At 35.7% G+C, this 20,369-nt stretch overlaps 1 protein-coding gene and 2 pseudogenes across 1 annotated transcript; 1 reads left to right on the plus strand and 2 right to left on the minus strand.

Annotated features, from left to right (window-relative positions):
• LOC114513009 overlaps nt 1-4,964 on the plus strand; it is a 12,892-nt pseudogene extending 7,928 nt beyond the window's left edge.
• A 2,237-nt stretch (nt 4,965-7,201) lies between these two features.
• Nucleotides 7,202-7,976, minus strand: LOC114513010 (annotated as a pseudogene).
• An 11,308-nt stretch (nt 7,977-19,284) lies between these two features.
• LOC114513407 (olfactory receptor 6C6-like) lies at nt 19,285-20,354 on the minus strand. The gene has a single exon (XM_028532715.2). The coding sequence runs from the start codon at nt 20,347-20,349 to the stop codon at nt 19,393-19,395; it is 957 nt and encodes a 318-aa protein (XP_028388516.1). The 5' UTR covers nt 20,350-20,354; the 3' UTR covers nt 19,285-19,392.
• Between the last annotated feature and the right edge of the window lie 15 nt (nt 20,355-20,369).

Consider the following 20,369-nt stretch of genomic DNA (forward strand, 5'->3'; position numbering starts at 1 on the left):
CAAACACTACACAAATCTTTGTCTTTCAGTTATGCTTTTATCTTTCTTGAAATAACAAAGCATAATATGTCAAAAATGTTGCATATTTTCTTCCATCTGCAATTTGTAAATGGCTGCACAAAAATTCACCAATTTTGATGTTTGTAAAAAATATTTTATTGTTTCATTTATTTCACAGTATTGAGAAACGCTATGAGAAAAGCACAGTTATTCCCATTTTACAGGTGAGAGTACTAAAGTACAATTGATTTTATATTCCAAGCTCCTAGTACATTACTTGGTAAATAGAAGTGAGTCAGGTAAATGAGCGATTTAAGTTCTCTGCTATATCCAAGAGAGAACAAAGACTTCTTCCTATAGATGCCTATACTTTAATGTGAATACCATCTCCAGGTATCCTGATTCTCCATCCAATTATGAATAAAGGTAACCTCTATTACCATGTAACCTCCAATTAAGGACAAAATAACTCCTGCCCATCCTTGAGGTTTAATGCCAATTTGCATTTTACAACTCCTCCTTCTAAAATCCACTTAATATATTATGACCCCTAATCTGTTTCTTGTAGACTACATTTATGTATTCAATTTTTTCCAGAGAAATACAGTTTGAAATTGTAAAACTAATTTGCACTTTAACATACCTAGTGTACAGTGTTCTCTATTATATGTGACTGTTAAAAGAGCCCTGCTTATTTGTACTAATAACTGCAATCCAGGGTGTATTGTCTAATTTTTAGATTAGTGAGTAAATAATCAATTGTGATTTTTTAAATTGATTTAAGTATATTTTATTGATTATGCTATTATAGTTTTCCCAATTTCACCTCTTTATTCCCCCTCCATCCCGCACCCCCAACTGTCCAGCATTCCACCCTCCCTTAGTTCATGTCCATGAGTTGTACGTATAAGTTTTTTGAATTCTTTGTTTACTATACCATTTTTTTACCTCTCCCCATCTATTTAATGCCTCAGTTATGCTTCTTCTTCCCTGTACCTTCCCCCCTATTTCTCCCTTCTCTCTCCTCCTGAAAACCCTCCATATGATACACATTTCTCTGACTCTGTTCCTGTTCTAGTTGTTTGCTTAGCTTTTGTTTTCATTGTTTTTCTTTCTTTTATTTTTTAAGTTCATTTGTTGATAGTTGTGAGTTTGTTGTCATTTTACTGTTCATATTTTTGATCTTCTTTTTCTTAGATAAGTCCCTTTAACATTTTATATAATAATGGCTTGGTGATAATGAACTCCTTTAACTTGACCTTGTCTGGGAAGCACTTTATCTGCCTTTCCATTCTAAATGAAAGCTTTGCTGAATGGAGTATTCTTGGATGTAGGTCCTTGTCTTTCATCACTTCAAATACTTCTTTCCAGCCCCTTCTTGCCTGTGAGTTGTTGTTGTTGTTGTTGTTATTTTGTTTGTTTTGTTTTGTTTTTAGAAATCAGCTGGATAGCCTTATGGCCACTCCTTTGTAGGTAACTCTTTCCTTTCCTCTTGTTGCTTTTAAGATTTTCTCTTTGTCTCTAATCTTGAGTAACTTAATGATGATGTACCTTGATGTATACCTTTTTGGGTACAACTTCTTGGGACCCTCTGGGCTTCCTGGACTTCTTGTGTCTATTGCCTTTGCCAAATTGGGGAAGTTTTCCTTCATTATTTGTTCAAATAAATTTTCAATTTCTTGATGTTGTTTTTCTTCTTCTGGCACCCTATAATTTGGATATTGGAATGTTTCAAGGTTGTCAAAGAGGTTCAAAAGTCTCTCTTCATTTTTTTGAATTCTTGTTTTCTTCATTTTGTTCTGGTTGGATGTTTATGTCTTCCTTTTTTTCCAAATCATTGATTTGAATCCTGGCTTCCTTTTTGGTTTTGTTGGTTCCCTGAATGTTTTGCTTTATTTCATTTTAGGTATCTTTCATTCATTCTTTCATTTTTCAACCAACTCCATCAGGTCTGTTAGCATTTGACTACCAGAGCTTTAAATTCTCCATCAGATAGGTTGGAGAACTGTGTTCATCACAGCATTATTTACAATAGCCAAGATATGGAAGCAATCGCAGTGTCCATCGGATAGATGACTGGATAAAAAATGTGGCATAAATATATAATGAAATGTTACACTAGACAAGAAGAAACAATGAAATCTGTCCATTTGTGACAAAAATGGATGGGTACTAGAGAGTATTAATGCTAAATGAAATAGTCAGGTAAAAACAACAGTTTGGTGAATTTAGTTATGTATATGACATGCTATTTTTTAGTTTGAAAATATTTTAATTTATGAAACAGCTACAAGCAGAGCAATTCTATTCATAAATTTTTCAGCTTGTAGGACCACTCAATAGCTCGCAGATAATAAACTCGACAAGAGAATAAGTGGGAAAAGTTACCATTTTCTAAATACATAAATTACAGGATGATGAAAAAAGAATGATATTACTATACATTAACATTTTCAAACAGAAAATACCTCCTGCATGCATTTAAGCTGCATGCAATTGCTTTAGGGGTGACAAACAACACAAAATATTCTATTAAAATGGGTCATTGCTCAAGAAGAAAAAAAATAAAAAGCAACCCAAATTAGAAAGGATTCTTTTCCGTTAAACTGCATTATTTTATTTCACACTAATTATTGACAGTAAAACTGTCATTATTTGCAGATGATATGAACTATACATAGAAAACCCTAAAGAGTTCACCAAAAACTACTAGAACTGATATATGAATTTGATAAAGTAGCAGGATATAAAATTACTCTAATATTCAGAAACTGGTGACATTTTATACACCAATAATGAAATATCACAATGAGGAATTAAGAAAACTATTACAAGGAGAAATTTTTTTGCAACAGAAAATAAGGTACCTAGGAATAAATTTAATCAAGAGGGTAAAAGAACTTGTACTCAGAAAATTATAGGATTGCTGAAGAAATAAATTGAGGAAGATACAAATAAGTGGAAGCACATACCATACTCCTGAATAGGAAGAATTAACATCACTAAAATGTCTATACTACAGATTAACGCAATTCCAATTAAAATACCAATGTCATATCTTATGGATCTACATTCATGATTAACTCTATCCAGCAAAGCTATCATTTAGAATGTAAAGGCGATAAAGTGCTTTCCCAGATAAAGTCAAAGTTAAAGGAGTTCATCATCACCAAGCCCTTATTGTATGCAATGTTAAAGAGACTTATCTAAGAAAAAGAAGATAAATAATATGAGCAATCAAATGTCAACAAACTTACACTATCAACAACCAAACCCCAAAACACAAAAACACAAATGAAGTAAGCAAACAACTAGAACAGGAAACAGAATCACAGAAATAGAGATCACATGGATGGTTATTAGCAGGGTGTGGGATGGAAGAGAACAGGAAGAAAAGGTACAGGAAATAAGAAGCATAAATGGTCCTACAAAATAGACAGGGGGTGGTTAAGAATGGTATAGGAAATGTAGAAGCCAAAGAAACTTTTATGTATGACCCATGGCATAAACTAAAGGTAGGGAATTGCTGGTGGGGAGGTGGAGGGGGAATTAGGGAGGGAAATGGAACTGAAAATCTGAAAAAATACTTTTTAAGGAAAAAACTACCAATGTTGTATCTCAGGGATCTAGAATGGACCTATTCCAAAAATTTATATGAAAACCACTAAAGACCCTGAATAGATTCAGTAATCTTGAGATAGAACAACAAACTTAGGGTATCATACTACCTGATATCAAAACCATACTACAAGGCTATAGTAATCAAAACAGCATGGTACTGGTATAAGAAACTGGCATATAGATAAAGGGAACAAAATAGAGAGCCCAGAAATAAACCTGTGCCTTCATGGTCAATTAATACTTGACAAAGGAGGCAAGAACTTACAATAAAGTAAAGATAGTGTGTTCAATAAATGATATTGGAAAAATTGGACAGAGAATGACAAAAAATCAAACTAGACCACCAACTTACACCATACACAAGAATAAACTCAAATGAATTAAAGACTTAAATGTAAGTTACAAAACCAGAAAAATCCTAGAAGAAAACATAGGCACTAGAATCTCAGACATTTCTCATAGCAAAGTATTTGCTGGTATATAACTTTGGCAAAGGAAACAAAAGAAAAAATGAATAAATGGGACTACATTAAACTAAAAAGCTTCTGCACAGAAAAAATAAAAATTAAAAAATTAAAAGACAACCCATTACCTGGGAGAACATATTTGTCAGTCATACATCTGATAAGAGGTGAATATTCAGAATATATAAGAAGAACTTATACAACTCAACACCAAGAAGACAATCCAACTTAATAATGGGCAAATGATCTGAACAAACAGTTCTCCAAAAAGGACATAGAGATGGCCCACAGTCATATAAAAAATGTTCAACCTCACTAATCATCAGAAAGATGCATATTAAAACCATAATGAGATATGACCTCAGACCTGCCAAATGGCCCTCATCAGTGAATCACAAACAAGTGTTGGCAGCTTGTGGAGGAAAGGAAATTGTCATGTTCTGCTGGTGGGAATACAGACTGGTGCACCTGCGGTGGAAACAGTATGGAGACACAGAGAAGGAGCTTTTTCGCAGAGAAGAAGCAAGGCCTAAGGCAATGGGCTGTGAGAGGCTGGGGGCAGTTTTGCCACCCCTGCATCATGGATGCATCTGGGGGTAGGGCGGTGTCTGAATGCCCCAGAGCCTCATGAACCTGAGGGCAGCTGCAATACAGCTGTTACCATGATACAGCTGACGCATGCCCAGTGTGCTGCTTCACCTGCTGTGAGATCATTGGCAACAAATGGGAGGCCCTACCTGGGGCTGCTGCAGGCCGAGTACACTGAGGAGGTCAACCTGGACAATGCTGGGCCTGAAGAGCTACTGCTGCAGTTGTATGCTGCTGGCCCTCACGGACCTGATAGACAAGCTGCTTGACCAGTGTTCCCTGAAGAAGTGACAGTGCGGTCTACAGCAGTATATGGTCAGAGTACCTCTCACAGGGGTGTGGGTAACTGGAAGCAATCCCTGATCACAGCTGTGTGGACTTTTGTCTCCTGCTCTGGAAGGAACCATCCAGTAAAGGTCTTTGCAGAACCATTAAAAAAGAAATAAAGAAAACAAAACAGTATGGATTTTCCTCTTGACCCAGTGATTCTACTTCTAGAAATATAACCAAAGGAACCTGAAACACTAATTTAAAAGAATATGTGCACCCTATCTTCACTGCAACATTATTTACAATAGCCAAGATCTGGAAACATCCTAATGCCCACAGTGGATGAGTGGATAGAAAAGCTGTGGTATATTTACTTGATGGAATACTACACATCCATAAACAAAGAAATCTTATCTTTCTGATAGCACAGATAAACCTGGAGATTATTATGCTAAGTGAAATAAGCCAGAGAAAGACAAATACTATATGATCTCACTTAGATGTGGACTCTAATGAACAAAATAATTTAACAAACAAAATAGAAATAGAAACGTACATACATAGAACAGACTGACAGCTGTGAGAGGGGAGGGTGGTTGGGGAACTGGGTGAAAAAGGGTGATGGGATATAGCAAAAAAATATGTGTGTATTTGTATATACATATATAATGTATATGTAATGCAATAATGTATATATAGTACAAAAACAGACAATAGTGTGGTGAGTTCCTGTGGGGAAAGATGGCTGGGGACAAGTTAAAGAGGGCAAAGGGGGAGTAAATGGGGAAGGAAACACAATTTGCTTTGGGCAACAGTCCCATGATGCAGTATGCAGATGATGTTTTGTTGAGTTGTACACTTGAAACCTGTATGTTTTGTTAATCAACATCACCCCAATGAATTCAACTTAAAAAAAAATCAAAGAAAATAAAAAAGAAAATAGGTCCATGCTGACCTGAGGGCTAGGTTTCCCTAGCATGTTACCTGGTAATCTGAACACAAGTTTCAGTAGCTTCCCATGTCCTTTAAGTGGCCTCACATTGCAGGCCTGAGATCCCCCAAGGCCAGCTCAAGCAGTAAGTGGACAAAAAATACAAGGAAAGTAACAACCTCCTGTAAATGAGCTAGTGACCAATTGGAACTACATTTCATAAAACTGTAGTTTGTTTAGCACAGACATTTAGCAAATTGGCCTGAGAACCAGCTGATTGACTTCATGACAGCTGAGCAACAGGTAGAGACCTCAGGCAAGTCAAGATGTAACCTGACTGAAGGATGGGGAAGGACTTCTTATAAACATTCAATTTAGACTCAGACCTTCCTTCTCATGGGCGAAAAGGCCTCAAAGCCACTATTTCTAAAACAAAAAAATGAGCATTGCAATGCACATGGGTTTAACTCATGAAGTCTTTCTGTCTGGGCAATAGAGCTGATGTTTCTTTTTAGTTTCTAATTGCTCTGTATCTCCTGAACTAGTTATAATGTGGCTAACAATACTAGGATGGGTTTTGACTTTGGGAGCATCTCAATGTCAAGCTTTGTAATTATGATTGTGGACATACTGAACTCACATAAAATAATGCCCTGCTAATTGGGACCTGAAAACAAGAAGCCTGAGGTCCTTGCTCCTTGCTGATAGTCACAGGAGATATGACACTCCTTCTAGGAGTAGGTGCATTTTAGGTCTTGTCTCTAACTGTAGAAAGATGGTCATTGTGAGTCAGTTATAAATTTGTAAGTTTAGTGTAAATGCCTTCCTAAAGCACCTAAAATATTTTATAGGTATAAAAAGCTATAATTTATTTCTAAATAAAAAACCGAAACATATTGAGCATACTTAAGGCAAAAATGAAGCAAAAGTTTTGGAATTAGGGCTGATTGCAATGATCTAGGTAGCTATGGCCATCAGCAATGTTGGGTTTCTTTCTTTTTTTTTTTTGATAGAAAAAATTGTGTTTACCTGGAAGCATTCAGAATGTCAACAAAACAGCTGCAACTCTTTTTTATTGCAATTACAGAGTGATATTCAGTTAACAGAACAGCAATTATTTTGTATAAGCTGCACCACAAACAACTGAAGATGAAAACACTACCATCCCCATATATAACTAATTTGTGCTGTGCACCAAGAACCTGCTGTAAACTTCCATGCCAATTTACAAACCCCTGTACTATACCTGAAAAGGTCATTGGCTATTGAAAATACCACCAGGAGAGGGCTATCTAAAGACACATTTTGTAGTGTGTTAGCTACTATAGAAAAAAAAGACACTTCACACTTAAAAAACAAATCTTACACAGCCTTACACTTCAATTTTTTTCTTTAAAAGGAATGAGTTGTGTACAGAGGGGTTAAATGCTTTATAGACAAGAAGAAAACTGCACTAGAATCAACTTATTCATCATCATCTTTTCATCTTCCTCATCATCTTCATCTTCTTCATCTTCCTCCTCTTCCTTCTTTTTCTTGTTTTCTTCAGCCTTGATTACTCCCTTTCTTGTAGCATCAGGCTTTCCTTTAGGTAGGTAGGTATGCAGCAATATCCTTTTTGTATTTCTCCTTCAGCTTAGCAGCCTTCTTTTCATAAGGCTGCTTGTCACCTGCAACAGTGTGATTCTACATCTCTCCCAGCTTCTTTGCAACATCACCAATGTATAGGCTGGGATGCTCTCCTTAGATTTTTGGGTGATACTCAGAGCAAAACGAGAGAAAGATCAAAGGAGGTCTTGGGTGCACTGAGATCCTTGAACTTCTTTTTTGTTTCTCCTTTGGAGGAATATGTTTTCATTTCTCTTTCATAATGGGCCTTGTCCACCTTTGCCATGTCTTCAGATTTTCCTTTCCCTTTAGCAGACAAGGTCTTCCACCTCTTTGAACACTTCTTAGAAAACTCTGAGAAGTTGACTGAAGCATTTGGGTGCTTATTCTTGTGCTCCTCCCAGCAAGTTTGCACAAAGAAAGCATATAATGACATTTTGCCTCTCAGCTTCTTAGGATCTCCTTTGCCCATGTTTAATTATTTTTCCTAAGCAGCACAGTCTTCCAGTGCTTCTTGGCTCACACTTGCCCCAGCACTGTCTCAATGGAGCTCAGTCTACTGCAATGGGCTGAGAGAGTGGGAGCCATATTGCAGCATCCTCACTCTCTCCACTCTGTGTAACATTAGCAATGTTGGGTTTCAAAAATCAGTCTTCACACTAATACTCCCAAACCCAAGGGCCACTTTTGCACTTTGCTACTTTAGGATTTTATATAGTCTATACCAAAATAAATGTGTGGGGCCAAGATGTAGAGATCACAAACTGCCACAGATCCCTCCAGCAAATGGTGTACCTAGTTTGCATTGGAGGAATCACAGGAAAAGTAGGGAGAGAGAACAAAGAAAACTTTAAAAGGATGCTATCATGGATATTCCCAAAAATACACAGTAGTAAAAAGACATATGAGATTACCTAACATCTCAGAACACGACAATAACAATGTTGATGCTTTTCCTGCAGTCTTCTTTTTTATGTAGTTACACATATATTTTAACATTACTTGATCTATACTGCATAACACATTTTGTTTTCTAATATTCACACTTAAGATTTTCTTGTGAGTAATTATCTCTAATTTGTATTTGTATAAAATGATGAAATTTCATGACTGAATAATGTAACATATTTAGCCATTTCATAAATAATTTAGCTATTCTCTTATTCTAAACACATGAAAATACGGGTTATCTTTGTATAGTAGTATCATTTTATTAATCATTTATTAATTTTGCAAGCAAAATGATATCATCCTGATAAGGGTCAATTATTTGATTACCAGTGACATTGAAAGGTAATTAGTAATATATAATCTTTAATAGTAGATATTAATAATTTTATAAACCATTTTCATTTCTTCAGTGGATTATCTGCTCTAACCCTTTGCACTTCTTTTCCATATTGTTTTAGAATTTCTTTTTTAAATTATATGTTATTAATTATGTTATTACAGGTGTCCCAATTTTCCCTCTTTGTTCCCCTCCAACCAGCACACCCTACTCCCTGAGGCAATCCCCACATTTTTGTTTATGTCCATGGATCATGTGTATAAGTTCTTTGGCTACTCTATTTCCTATACTATACTTTATATCCCCATGGGTATTCTGTAACTATCTATTTGTACTTCTCAATCTCCTCACCTCTTCACCCATTCTCCCTCACAGCCCCCTCCCATCTGGAAACCATCAAAATGTTCTCCATATCCATGATTTTGTCTCTGTTCTTCTTGTTTGCTTAGTTTTTTTAAATTAAATTGTTGATAGATATGTATTTATTACCATTTTATTTTTCATAATTTTGATCTTCTATTTCTTAAATAAGTCCCTTTAACATTTCATAAAATAGTGGTTTGGTGATGATGAGCTCCTTCGGTTTTTTTTCTTGTCTGGAAGACCAATCTTGGCTGTAGGTCCCTGCATTTAATGACTTTGAATATTTCTTGCCAATCTCTTCTAGCCTGCAAAGTTTCTTTTGAAAAATCAGCTGACAGTCATATGGGAATTCCTCCATAGGTAACTAGCTGCTTTTCTCTTACTGCTTGTAAGACTCTGTCTTTATCCATCTGCATTTTAATTATGATGTGTCTTAGAATGTGCCTCTTTTGCATTCATCTTGTTTGGGACTCTCTGTGCTTCCTGCAACTTACATGTCTATTTCCTTCACAAAATTAGGGAAGTTTTCTATCAATATTTTTTCAAACAGATTTCCAATTTCTTGCTCTTTCACTTCTCTTCCTGGCACCCCATGATGTGAGTGATGGAATGCTTGAAGTTGTCCTAGAGGCTGCTCACACTCTTCTATTTTTTTGGATTCTTCATTCTTCTTGTTCTGATTGATTGTTTGCTGCTTCCTTATGTTCCAAATCATTGATTTGATTCTCAGCTTCATCCACTCCATTGTTGATTTCCTGTAAATTGTTATTTATTTCAATCAGTGTATACTTCATTTCTGACTGAATCTTTTCTGTGCTGTTGAGGTCCTCACTAAGTTCCTTGAGCAACTGTATAACCAGTTTTTTGAACTTTGCACTTGATAGATTGCTTATCTTCATTTTGTTTAGTCCTTTTTCTGGAGTATTGATTTGTTCTTTCATTTAAGAAGTATTTCTTTGTCTCCTCATTTTGGCAGCCTCCCTGTGTTTGTTTCTATGTGTTAGGTAGAGCTGCTATGACTCCCTTTCTTGGTAGCATTGCCTAATGTAATAAATGTCCTGTAGAACTCTATGGCACAGCCACCCATATCATCCAAGCTGGGTACTTGAGGTGCACCCTCCATGTGGGCTGAGAACATCTTCCTTTTGTACTTGAGCCTTGATTGCTATTGGCAATTCTATGGGATGGATTTACTCAGGCCATTCAGCTGCAAGAAGTGGCTATGACCAATGACCACCACTTCCTCTTCTGTGGAGGATCCACTGTGCAGGGCAGGATGGTAGTTCTCAATGTGTTCTATAGCTGTCCACTGGGTGCACAGTCTATGGGGTTTCCAGGGTGGTGTGGGTAAAGGTCAGCCATCACCTGTGTTCTGCTCAGGGCCACCCAGCATGAGCTACAAAGCAATCTGTGGATAGCAGCTACTTGTGCTAGCCTGGAGGTTTCCAGGTGAAATCAAGCTGTGAACCTAGGATGGCTGTAGCTAGTGCTGGGCTAGAAGCCACTCAGCAAGAGGTATGAGAGCAGGGGGCTGCTGAGGCAGGCTGCTGCTTATTTCAGAGGATTTAGGAATATGTGAAGGATGAGCCAAGACTAGCCATTCATATGGAAAAGTCACTGTTAACAGCTTGCAGGAGGCTGTAAATTGGGTAGGGTGGAGATTTGGGGAAACACCAGAGTGTGGCAAACATTGTAAAGCCAAGTTGATGGAAGGTCAAACATGACTGCTGACTGTCAGCTCTGTGACTCTGTCGGGGGAGAGTTCAGAACAGTAACAATGGCCTCTGCCTGCCATTCTGTCTTGGGGAAAAGACTGTCTTCCAGCTCTCAACCTGATGCCAGACACTTCAGTTTTTGCTATGCCACTTTCAAACTGTTACCCATGCTGAAGCTCAGAGGGAGTGAGCCTGAGCAAGTCCATGTGTGGGTCTTTTAAGAAGAACTGCTTGAGAATCTAGCAGTTTCTTCCACCAACTCAATCCTGCTGGGTTTTACAGCCAGAAATTGTGAGGGACATCTTCCTAGCACTGGAACTCTGGGTTGGGTTCCCAATAAGTGTGGGAGTTGAAAAAAAAGTACCTGTGCGCTCCTAAATAAAAGAAGTAGCCTCTGAAAAAAAACTAGTTACTTTCATTTGCATTCTGCTAAGTATTTTGGCTGAGGAAGCAAAACATTTTTAAAAGAGAGTGAAACTTTAAAGGAAAAGAATGAAAAGAATATGCCAGTTAATTCCATGCTGTTGTATAGTAACCAAGAGTGGAAGCAGATGGGAAATGGACAAATGGCAAGTAGCAAAAAATGTTTGGTGAGGCTGGTAAGGGCTGTGGAGGGGCTAGGACACCTCACTCCCAAGATATCCCTCCCAATTTTATCCACTACATGTTGGGTATGGGACCAGCCCGTTCCACATCTCTGAGTCTCTGCCACTCCTAGTAGCCTGGATGGATGTGGTTTCTTTAATCCCAAAGTTGTAAGACTTCTACTCAGCTTGATTTTTGACGGTTCTGAGTGATGGTCATTTTATAGTTCAGTTGTAATTTTGATGAGATTGTGTGAGGAGGCAAGCCGTGTTTACCTACTCATCCATCTTCACTAGATGTTCCCTACTGATAGGTGTTTTATCATTTCATATCAGTAAGTATAATCTATTTTATTTCAAGTAAGTATTAAGGTTGTCTTTTATATCATTACAAATTTATTTTCCCAATTTACATTTCAATTTTGTTTATGATATAAACTTTTCACTACATGATGTCTTTTTAAAGTATATTTTATTGATATATTATACAGTTGTCTCACTTTGTTCCCCTTGGTAGGTTTGAGGGTGGGAGGCAGGGATGGGTTGTGTGGGGGAGCATGGTAGGGTAGAAATGGAGATGAGTGTACTTGACCAACAAAATAAATAAATAAAAATAGATTAAAACTATGAACTTCAAAAAGGCAATAAATTCACAACTATCAACAATTGAATCTAAAAAACAAACTAAGCAAACAGGCAGAACAGAAACAGAATCATAGATATAGAGATTACTTGGAGGGTTATCAGTTGTAATGGGAAGGGGAGAATGGAGAAAAGGTGAAGGGATTAAGAAGTACACATTGGTACAGAATAGACAGGGGGATTTTAAGAACAGTATAGGAAATGGTCTAGCCAAGGAACTTACATGCATGGCTCATGGACATGAACTAAGGGAGGGAGTTGCCAGAGGAAATGGATGAGGGGAGCAAAGGGAGGAAAACTGGGACAAGTGTACTAGCATAATCAATAAAATATATTTTAAAATATATTTGTGATATATTTTTCTGATAAAATTATTTGTGATATATTAAAATCACAAATAAAATTCTAATAGATCAATGTTTTCACAATCCAACAGTTGTCATTATTTTCTGCAAATTCTTTATGTTGAAATCCACATATTCAATTCATTATTAACTTTTTGTTTTAAATTGTTTAAAAATTCTTACATTTTATTCTCATTATGAAAACTTTTCACCTTGCTATAGTAACTTGCTCTCTTCAAATCTGTAATTGAAGTTTTAAATAACATCTCTTGTTGCAGATTAGTTTCCAGAAACCATGAAGTGAATAAAATTTGCTTTGTATATGTGTAACCTGCTTTACAGAAGTTAATTAATTACATATTATATTAATACATATTTATTGTGTATCAATCCTTTCCAGACATGGTGAGGGGCTCAATTCTAACTTTAAGGGGCTTGCATTGCCTCAAGGAGACAAACACAGAACCCCCAAATTACTATAGAGTATATAATTAGTGTTGTAATAAAGATCTACAAAAATAACATGGAGAATATTAAGTAGCTTATAAGTAATTTTGAGATATGGGAGGCTTTTTCAGGAGAAAGTAACAATTATATTGAAACTAAAATTATACATAAGGAAATAAGACTAGGATATAAATATATGCAAATAACCAGAGGTGTTAGATAACCACATGCATTTGGAAAATAATACATCTAATGCTTAGAACAGGATTTTGAAATATTAAGCTAGTCAGTAACAGGTTCACCAAATACACAGTGTGGGACATTGTGCAGAATAAGTAAACTTTTGTGCCTCAATTTCTCCATGTGTAACCCACAACTCATACACATAACTACCAGAACTGTTTAGCACTCAGTAAAAGAATACTTATTTTAAACAATTCAGAAACACATTGCAAGTAATACTAGATGTACTTTTAAGAAGATAGAGGTAACAGTAAGTCTGGAATTGTTTAAGAGTCAAAACATGAAGGTACTTATATGCCAGAATAGAATTTTGGACTTAAATTTGATAGTAAGTTTGATATAGTCCCATTCATTTATTTTGGCTTTTACTTCCCTTGCCTTTGGAATCAAATTTATAAAATGGAACTAAGACCAAGTTCCATAAGTATAATACTTATGTTTTCTTACAATGGTATATCATAGAATTATATATTTAAAACATATATCATTTTACTAATCAATGTCAACCCAATAAATTTAATTTAAAAATTGACAGTAAGTGAGATTGAAAGGTTTTGTGTATAAGAATCACCTAGGTAGAGTTACAAATGTAATTTTGAGTTACCATTCCTGGTATGGCTGAGTCATAATGCCTGGGATACTGTCAATATTTAATATATACCCAGTTATACTGAGATGCTATTCTTTACATGACACTTCAAAAAAAGAGAGTCATTGAAAGTTTATATGAGGTGTGAACTTTAGTGTCCAGATTTTTTTTGGAAGCTTACTCTTGAACATTATATTGAATATGGGCATTTAGAGTCAAGAGGCCACATGAAAGGACCACTGCTTTAAACTACTGAGAAATTTTGAAGTTTAGTAGATAAATGTGACAGTGGGTCTACAATACAGGTCAGATATCTTTAGAAATAGAATGAGAGGTCTTATTAAATTTTAGATTGTGGATATAATGGAGTGGGAGAAATGTTACTCCTCCTTATTCACTCTCCATTTCCACACTCAACAAATACACATTGAATGATTTTAAGGAAGCATTTTGTAATCCCTTTATAAAAGTGTTAAGTCACATCAAAATTACCCAAAAATATATAGTTATCCAGAAAGAATCACTAGTTCTATTAAATGAGGAATCAAGAGGAACTAAGAAAAATATTTTTTCTTCATTTAATTGTTATATTTATTATTTGATACATTACTAACTTCATAGATATTGAAATATGGCTTAGGTTTTGTTTTTAAAAATTTAGCAGTTCCTTAAGTCATCTACTTATCAGATAGAAAAATGGTGTATAACCATGTCTTCCCCTCAACCTCTCACAATTTCTCTTCCTCATGAGCCTTTATTTCCTCAAAAGGCAAAGTTTCCTGGGGTCCTGTTTTAATATAATAAAACAAACACCTATATGGATGAAAAAACCTTAGAAAAAATTGCCTGTGTGTGTGTGTGTGTGTGTGAATGTGTTTGCCAGTAAGTAAATTTCATCTCAAAAAGCTAAAGCAAAAAAAACATAGTAATAATTTTATACTTTATCTGAGCTTTGGAAGTAGTGCCATAGGATTTTAACTAGGAACTAATTATAGTTGTTCTAGTTTATTGCTCTTTAGTGTTTTGTTAAATAATATACTAATAGGAGGTGCCTGGCCCTTCCATCCCTAGATATTGGGAGTTTCACTCCACAACACAAACCCTCACTTTGTTCAGAATGTTATATATGAACGCTGATGTTCTCCCATTGCCTGTCTTTGAACTTCATGCACCCATTTTCCTAGTAACTCTCTGGTGGAGGCTTTCTTAGTTAAGTTGTTTAGCAGAGTTACATGTTCATGTAATGGGAAGTTTACCCTTTACTTTACATTTTCAACTGAACATCCTAGGAGTACATTTCAAGAGGAAAAGTAGAAATGCGTGAGATTTTAGATCAGTTATTACTTTGACCTAATCCACTTCAGCCCCCAGGCACAACAATTCTAAGAATTAAATTTTGCTTTGAAATTAAACAATTCTAATATTTTCTCTAGAGAAATAATTTACTCCCAAATTTTAATTTTATTATATCATGATTGTACTTCTGGACTTTAAAAAAATGGAGAGATAGAAGAAGTGAGAGACAGAGAGGCAGAGACAAAAAAAACAAAGACATCTGGGGGAGAGAAGACAAGAGGACAGAGATTGAATTTCAACTACAGGAGATACAATTTTTTCAGAATGTCTGAAATAGCCTGACTTTTACACAGATCTCTGCTACATTTTCTGACAGTCTGGGTTATATCATTATAATATAAAATTATAGCATTATTTGATTTTCATTCTGAAAATGTCCATTCATATTTATGTATTAATTTTATCTCTGAAGAAAGTCAACCCAATGATCTCAGGTAACTTTTCTCAGACCATGTAGATAGTGACTTAAGACTTTCATTACCAGCTCCACAAAATACTTTCATATTTATCGTCATCCTTATCTTCATCATTGTCATTATCATATTTCTATAACATTCAGATGTACGAATAAAACTGATTTAAATTCCTTGTTGACATATGAAATCACTACATCTGTTTATTTATCTTGTGATTTAATGTATCTTTGAAAAAGAAAGGAAAATACTATTATTTATGACAACACTATATTGTCTTATGTTTAATTTCTTTACCACTCAATTTTTATAATGCATTGATAGCAAATGATAATGTGATATTTGTAATAATATATTAAACATATATATGATAGTTGATAAACACATTTTTGTGATTCTATGTCAATCACAGGATCAAATATGCAAATTGAAAAATTACCATCAACTAGAAGGTGGGGACATGGAGAGATATTGTTTAAAAGGTACAAAATTCTAGTAATAAATGTGAAGATCTAATATACAGCATGATGACTATAGTTACAATATGGTATTACATACTTAAAAGTGACAAAGAGAGTAGAACAATCTGACAGTAACCAAAGGGAAGGAGGAAGGGAGATAACAAGGGAAAGAAGGCAAAAGATCATCAAGGAACATGTATAAAGGACCCATGGACAAAGCCAAAGGGGGGTTAGGATTGAGGGTGGGAGGTAGGGGTGGGTGGAGCAAGGGAAAGTGGTGGTGGGAAAATTGAGACAACTGTATTAGAACAACAATAAAAAATGATAAAAATAAATAAAAAAGAATTTATCTCAAAAAAATGTTCTCATCACATAAAAAATTGTAATTATGTGTGCTGGACTTATCCTAGCCTCCTGGAAAAAATAATTACTTTAGTAATAATATAATTTATTTTTCTACTTTTATTATGCTTTTTTCTCATTTTTTCCTCCGTATGAAACACATCTGCTGTGCCTTGTAGAAACATACTTTTCAACAAGGGTGCCAAAGTTATCTGCAGTAATATGAGTGTATTACATGAATTGAAGTATCCATAATATCAGAATCTTTAAATACTGTCCTAAATGGGAGTAAACTGAATGAGAAAGTACAAAATGAATATCATCTCACTTAACTTGTCCCTAATGCTGACATCACTGTGGGTTTCTTTTTACTTTTTAATTAAATTTATTGGGGTGGCATTGGTTAATAAGAAAATGTAGGTTGCAAGTGTACAATTCTATGATACATCATCTGTATACTGCACTGTGTGTCCATCACTCAAAGTCAGATCTTCTTCTATACAATATATTTGACCCCCTTTTCCCTTCACTAACACTCCCACTCCCCTTCTCCCTGGTAACCACCATTGACATCACTCTTTGAACATAACCAGTAATACAGCAATGATTTGCAATTTCTGAGATCATGGCTTTTTTTGTTGTGTTGTTATTTTCAAAGTATCTATATTTAACTGTATATTCCATCTCATTATAAATTAGTTTCCAAGTTGTTCTCTAACTTCAGGGGAAATCAGAGTACCATTTCCCAGCATTCTCTTCCTTGTATGGTTCAAATTTACAGTTTGTCAGTGAGAGGAATTTTTACAAATTTGAAAGTTGGAAGAGAAGCAGAGGTTATTTCTCTAGAAGTGTTTGTGGTCAGACTGGTGAGCAGATGGGAGGTCCATAGTGTTTTTTTAGCATGTGAGAACTACCTACTTTACTGCTAAGACTATTGATAGATGCTTTCACAGAAATTTCTGAGAGCCATTGCCATTTCCCACAAGCTTTCCTAAACCAGTCTCCACAGGGCTTCAACCTGAGATCTTTGATATCAGTTTCCTGAACATTCTAGCAGATGTTCAAACATGGTTCCCCTAGTGCTTTACAAGAAGGTTGAGTTTTGAAGCTTTTTGCATTAAAGATACCATAGAAATCAATTTGGAATTGAGATGGGCTTCTAAAATGAGCATAAAATGGTCAATGACGTTCTTACATATGTATCCTACTTTTTCTCCCTCTAGGGACATTCCTACTGCTCTAACTGCTTTGGAGAATAGGAAGTGAGGAGTAGAGTCACCAAAACATGGAGTAACAACTGCTTTCAATCTATTTCCCCTTGGCAGACAACTTATTTCAAAGGACATTATGGGATGATAGAGGCTTTCAATGATTGGCATTTCAGAACATGGTATATATTGACTTTTCACCCTGGTGAAAGTAAATGATTCAGTCTTCAGAAAAGATTCCTCAGAGAATAAAATTATCAAGGTGTGGGAATGGGGAGAAAAATCAATCTATGATATAAAGACACCAGAGATTCTACTAAAACAAATTAGCAAAAGGAATGAACTAAGGATGCATGTGGTAGTATGGGTGCACCTAAAAACATTAAGCTGCAGGGCTAAACCCAGACATAAACTTCATGACTTGTGGTTTCTTTGGGAGAAGGAGGGTGATAATGAGGGAAATAAGGGGAAGGGGCAAGTCAAGGACATGAATAGAGGACTCATGGGCATAGACAATGAGGGGAATTGACTGTGGAAGTGGGGTGGAGATGGGCAGAGGAGAGCAATGGGGGAAAAGGTGGGACAACTGTAACTGAACAACAAAAAAAAAACAATGAAAAACAAGAATGCAAAAAAAAAAATGCCAGAAAAGGCAAAACTAATGTACAGTGACTGAAAGACAACACTGGGTACCTGCATCTAATGGTAGGCATGCAGGTTGGGAAAATAACTGGGAAAAGGCAAAGGAAAATATTTAGTATAATGTAAATGCCCTCTGTCTCTATTAATATATGACTGCCAGTATTTGTCCAAATCCACTCATTTAAAATAGTTATATGGCCCTGGCTGGTGTAGCTCAGTGAAATGAGCATGAGGCTGCAAACCAAAGCATTGCTGGTTTGATTCCCAGCCAAGGCACATGTCTGGGTCGCAGGTCAGGTCCCCGATAGAAGGTGAATGAGGGGCAACCACGTACTGATGTTTCACTCCCTCTCTTTCTCCATCCCTTCCCCTCTCTAAAAAAAATAAATAAATAAAATCATCTTAAAAATTGTATGTACTTTCATGTCAGGTATTCTTATTAAATTTTAGTAAACTGATACCTGGAATGGATCAGGCATTTTTAGTTTACAGATAGTTTAAAATATATAGAAATATCCCCAAAATTCATATATAAATAAACTATACCTAAATTTCTTTCATTGGTTACTATCATTTATATACCTAATACTGTAATGAGAAATGAGCAATTTTAATCAAAACCTGGAGTTCAATTATTTCTATACAAAACAATAACTAATAATATTTACAAATATCATATGCTTACTCATTGTAACTCTCCAGTTGAAACTGATTTATGGGAATCTCAGTTCCTTTTCACAATTTACACCCCTGATTACAGAACCCTTGGGTCTTTTATTTACTTATCTCTCAAGTTTTAGCACAAACACTATTTTTGAAAGGCTAATTTGATTTTTAAAATTATTTAATCTCTTTCTCTTTTTATTACAATAAAAAGTATTACATGTAACAAGTAACAGATTTTGAGTTTGTCTCTCACAGTTTTAGCGGAAAAAACACTTAACACATGCAATGCTTAGCAATTAGCACACACATTGAAATAATTAACTATATCTAGCAAGATTTATTTTTTGAAAGCATTCAGTACATCAAGATATCATTTATGGGAAGAGACATTTCTAGTCAAAATGGAATTTAATATTCTGTATTGAAGACAGCAGTTTACCACTAAAGAGTGAAAAAATCTCTTCAGGAAGAGCAGAGAGAAGTGCAGAGATTGGGAAGACCCAGTAAACCTAATGTGATATAAATCATTGAGGGGAGAAATGGCATAGCTATGAACTAATGAACTGAAAATTGTTTCCAATTTCCCCATTCATGTTTCAACAATATATTACTTACACCCTAATTTTGTCTTATTGTTTTCAAAATGGCAAAACCTTTGAAGCATATCCTTGAGAGCTGCTTTCACCTGCTGGTTCCTTAGAGTGTAAATGAAGGGGTTTAGTAATGGGGCAACAGAGGTATTGAGCACAGCTACACCTTTAGTTAAAGTCGCCCTTTCCTTTGCTGAAGGTTTCACGTACATAAAGATGCAACTCCCATAAGTAATAGAGACAACCACCATGTGTGAGGAACAGGTGGAGAAGGCCTTTGTTTGTTGGTGAACAGAAGGGAATTTTAGAATGGTTTTGATAATGTACGTGTAGGAGAGGACCACTAACAACAAAGTGACAACAAGTGTCACCACAGCTAATACAAAGGCCATCAATTCTATAACATGTATATCTGTACAAGAGATCTGCAGTATAGGAGAAGAGTCACAGAGGAAGTGATCAATAGTTTTGGAATCACAGAAATCGAGCTTGAGTCCCAAGACCAAAGGGGGAGATATGATTAGGAATCCAGTTACCCAACAGCTGACCACAAGCTGAGAGCACACTTTGCTGTTCATGATGGTGGAGTAATGCAGTGGTTTGCAGATGGCGACATAGCGGTCATAGGACATGGCAGCCAGAAGGTAAAACTCTGTAACTCCTAATACAAGAAAAAAGAACAATTGAGTCATACAACCATTGTAGGAAATTGTTTTGTCTCCAGTCAGGATGCTTATTAAGAATCTTGGAATGCAGACAGTTGTGAATGAAATCTCTAAGAAGGAGAAATTTCGGAGGAAGAAATACATTGGAGTCTTGAGATGGGGATTCAGCATGGTGAGGAGGATGATAACTAAGTTCCCCATCAGGCTTAAGATGTAGTTGAAAAACAGAAACAGGAAAATCATAATTTGCAACACAGGATCATCTGTCAGTCCAAGCAAAATGAACTCTATTTCCATTGATTTGTTCATTTCTCTTTTTATTCCTGTTA

The sequence above is a fragment of the Phyllostomus discolor genome, chromosome 2, assembly GCF_004126475.2.
Source record: "Phyllostomus discolor isolate MPI-MPIP mPhyDis1 chromosome 2, mPhyDis1.pri.v3, whole genome shotgun sequence".
Taxonomy (NCBI): Eukaryota; Metazoa; Chordata; class Mammalia; order Chiroptera; family Phyllostomidae; genus Phyllostomus; species Phyllostomus discolor.

Excerpts from the sequence above, each read along its gene's own strand:
- LOC114513407 (XM_028532715.2), bottom strand. The coding sequence starts at position 20,349 with ATGAACAAATCAATGGAAATAGAGTTCATTTTGCTTGGACTGACAGAT.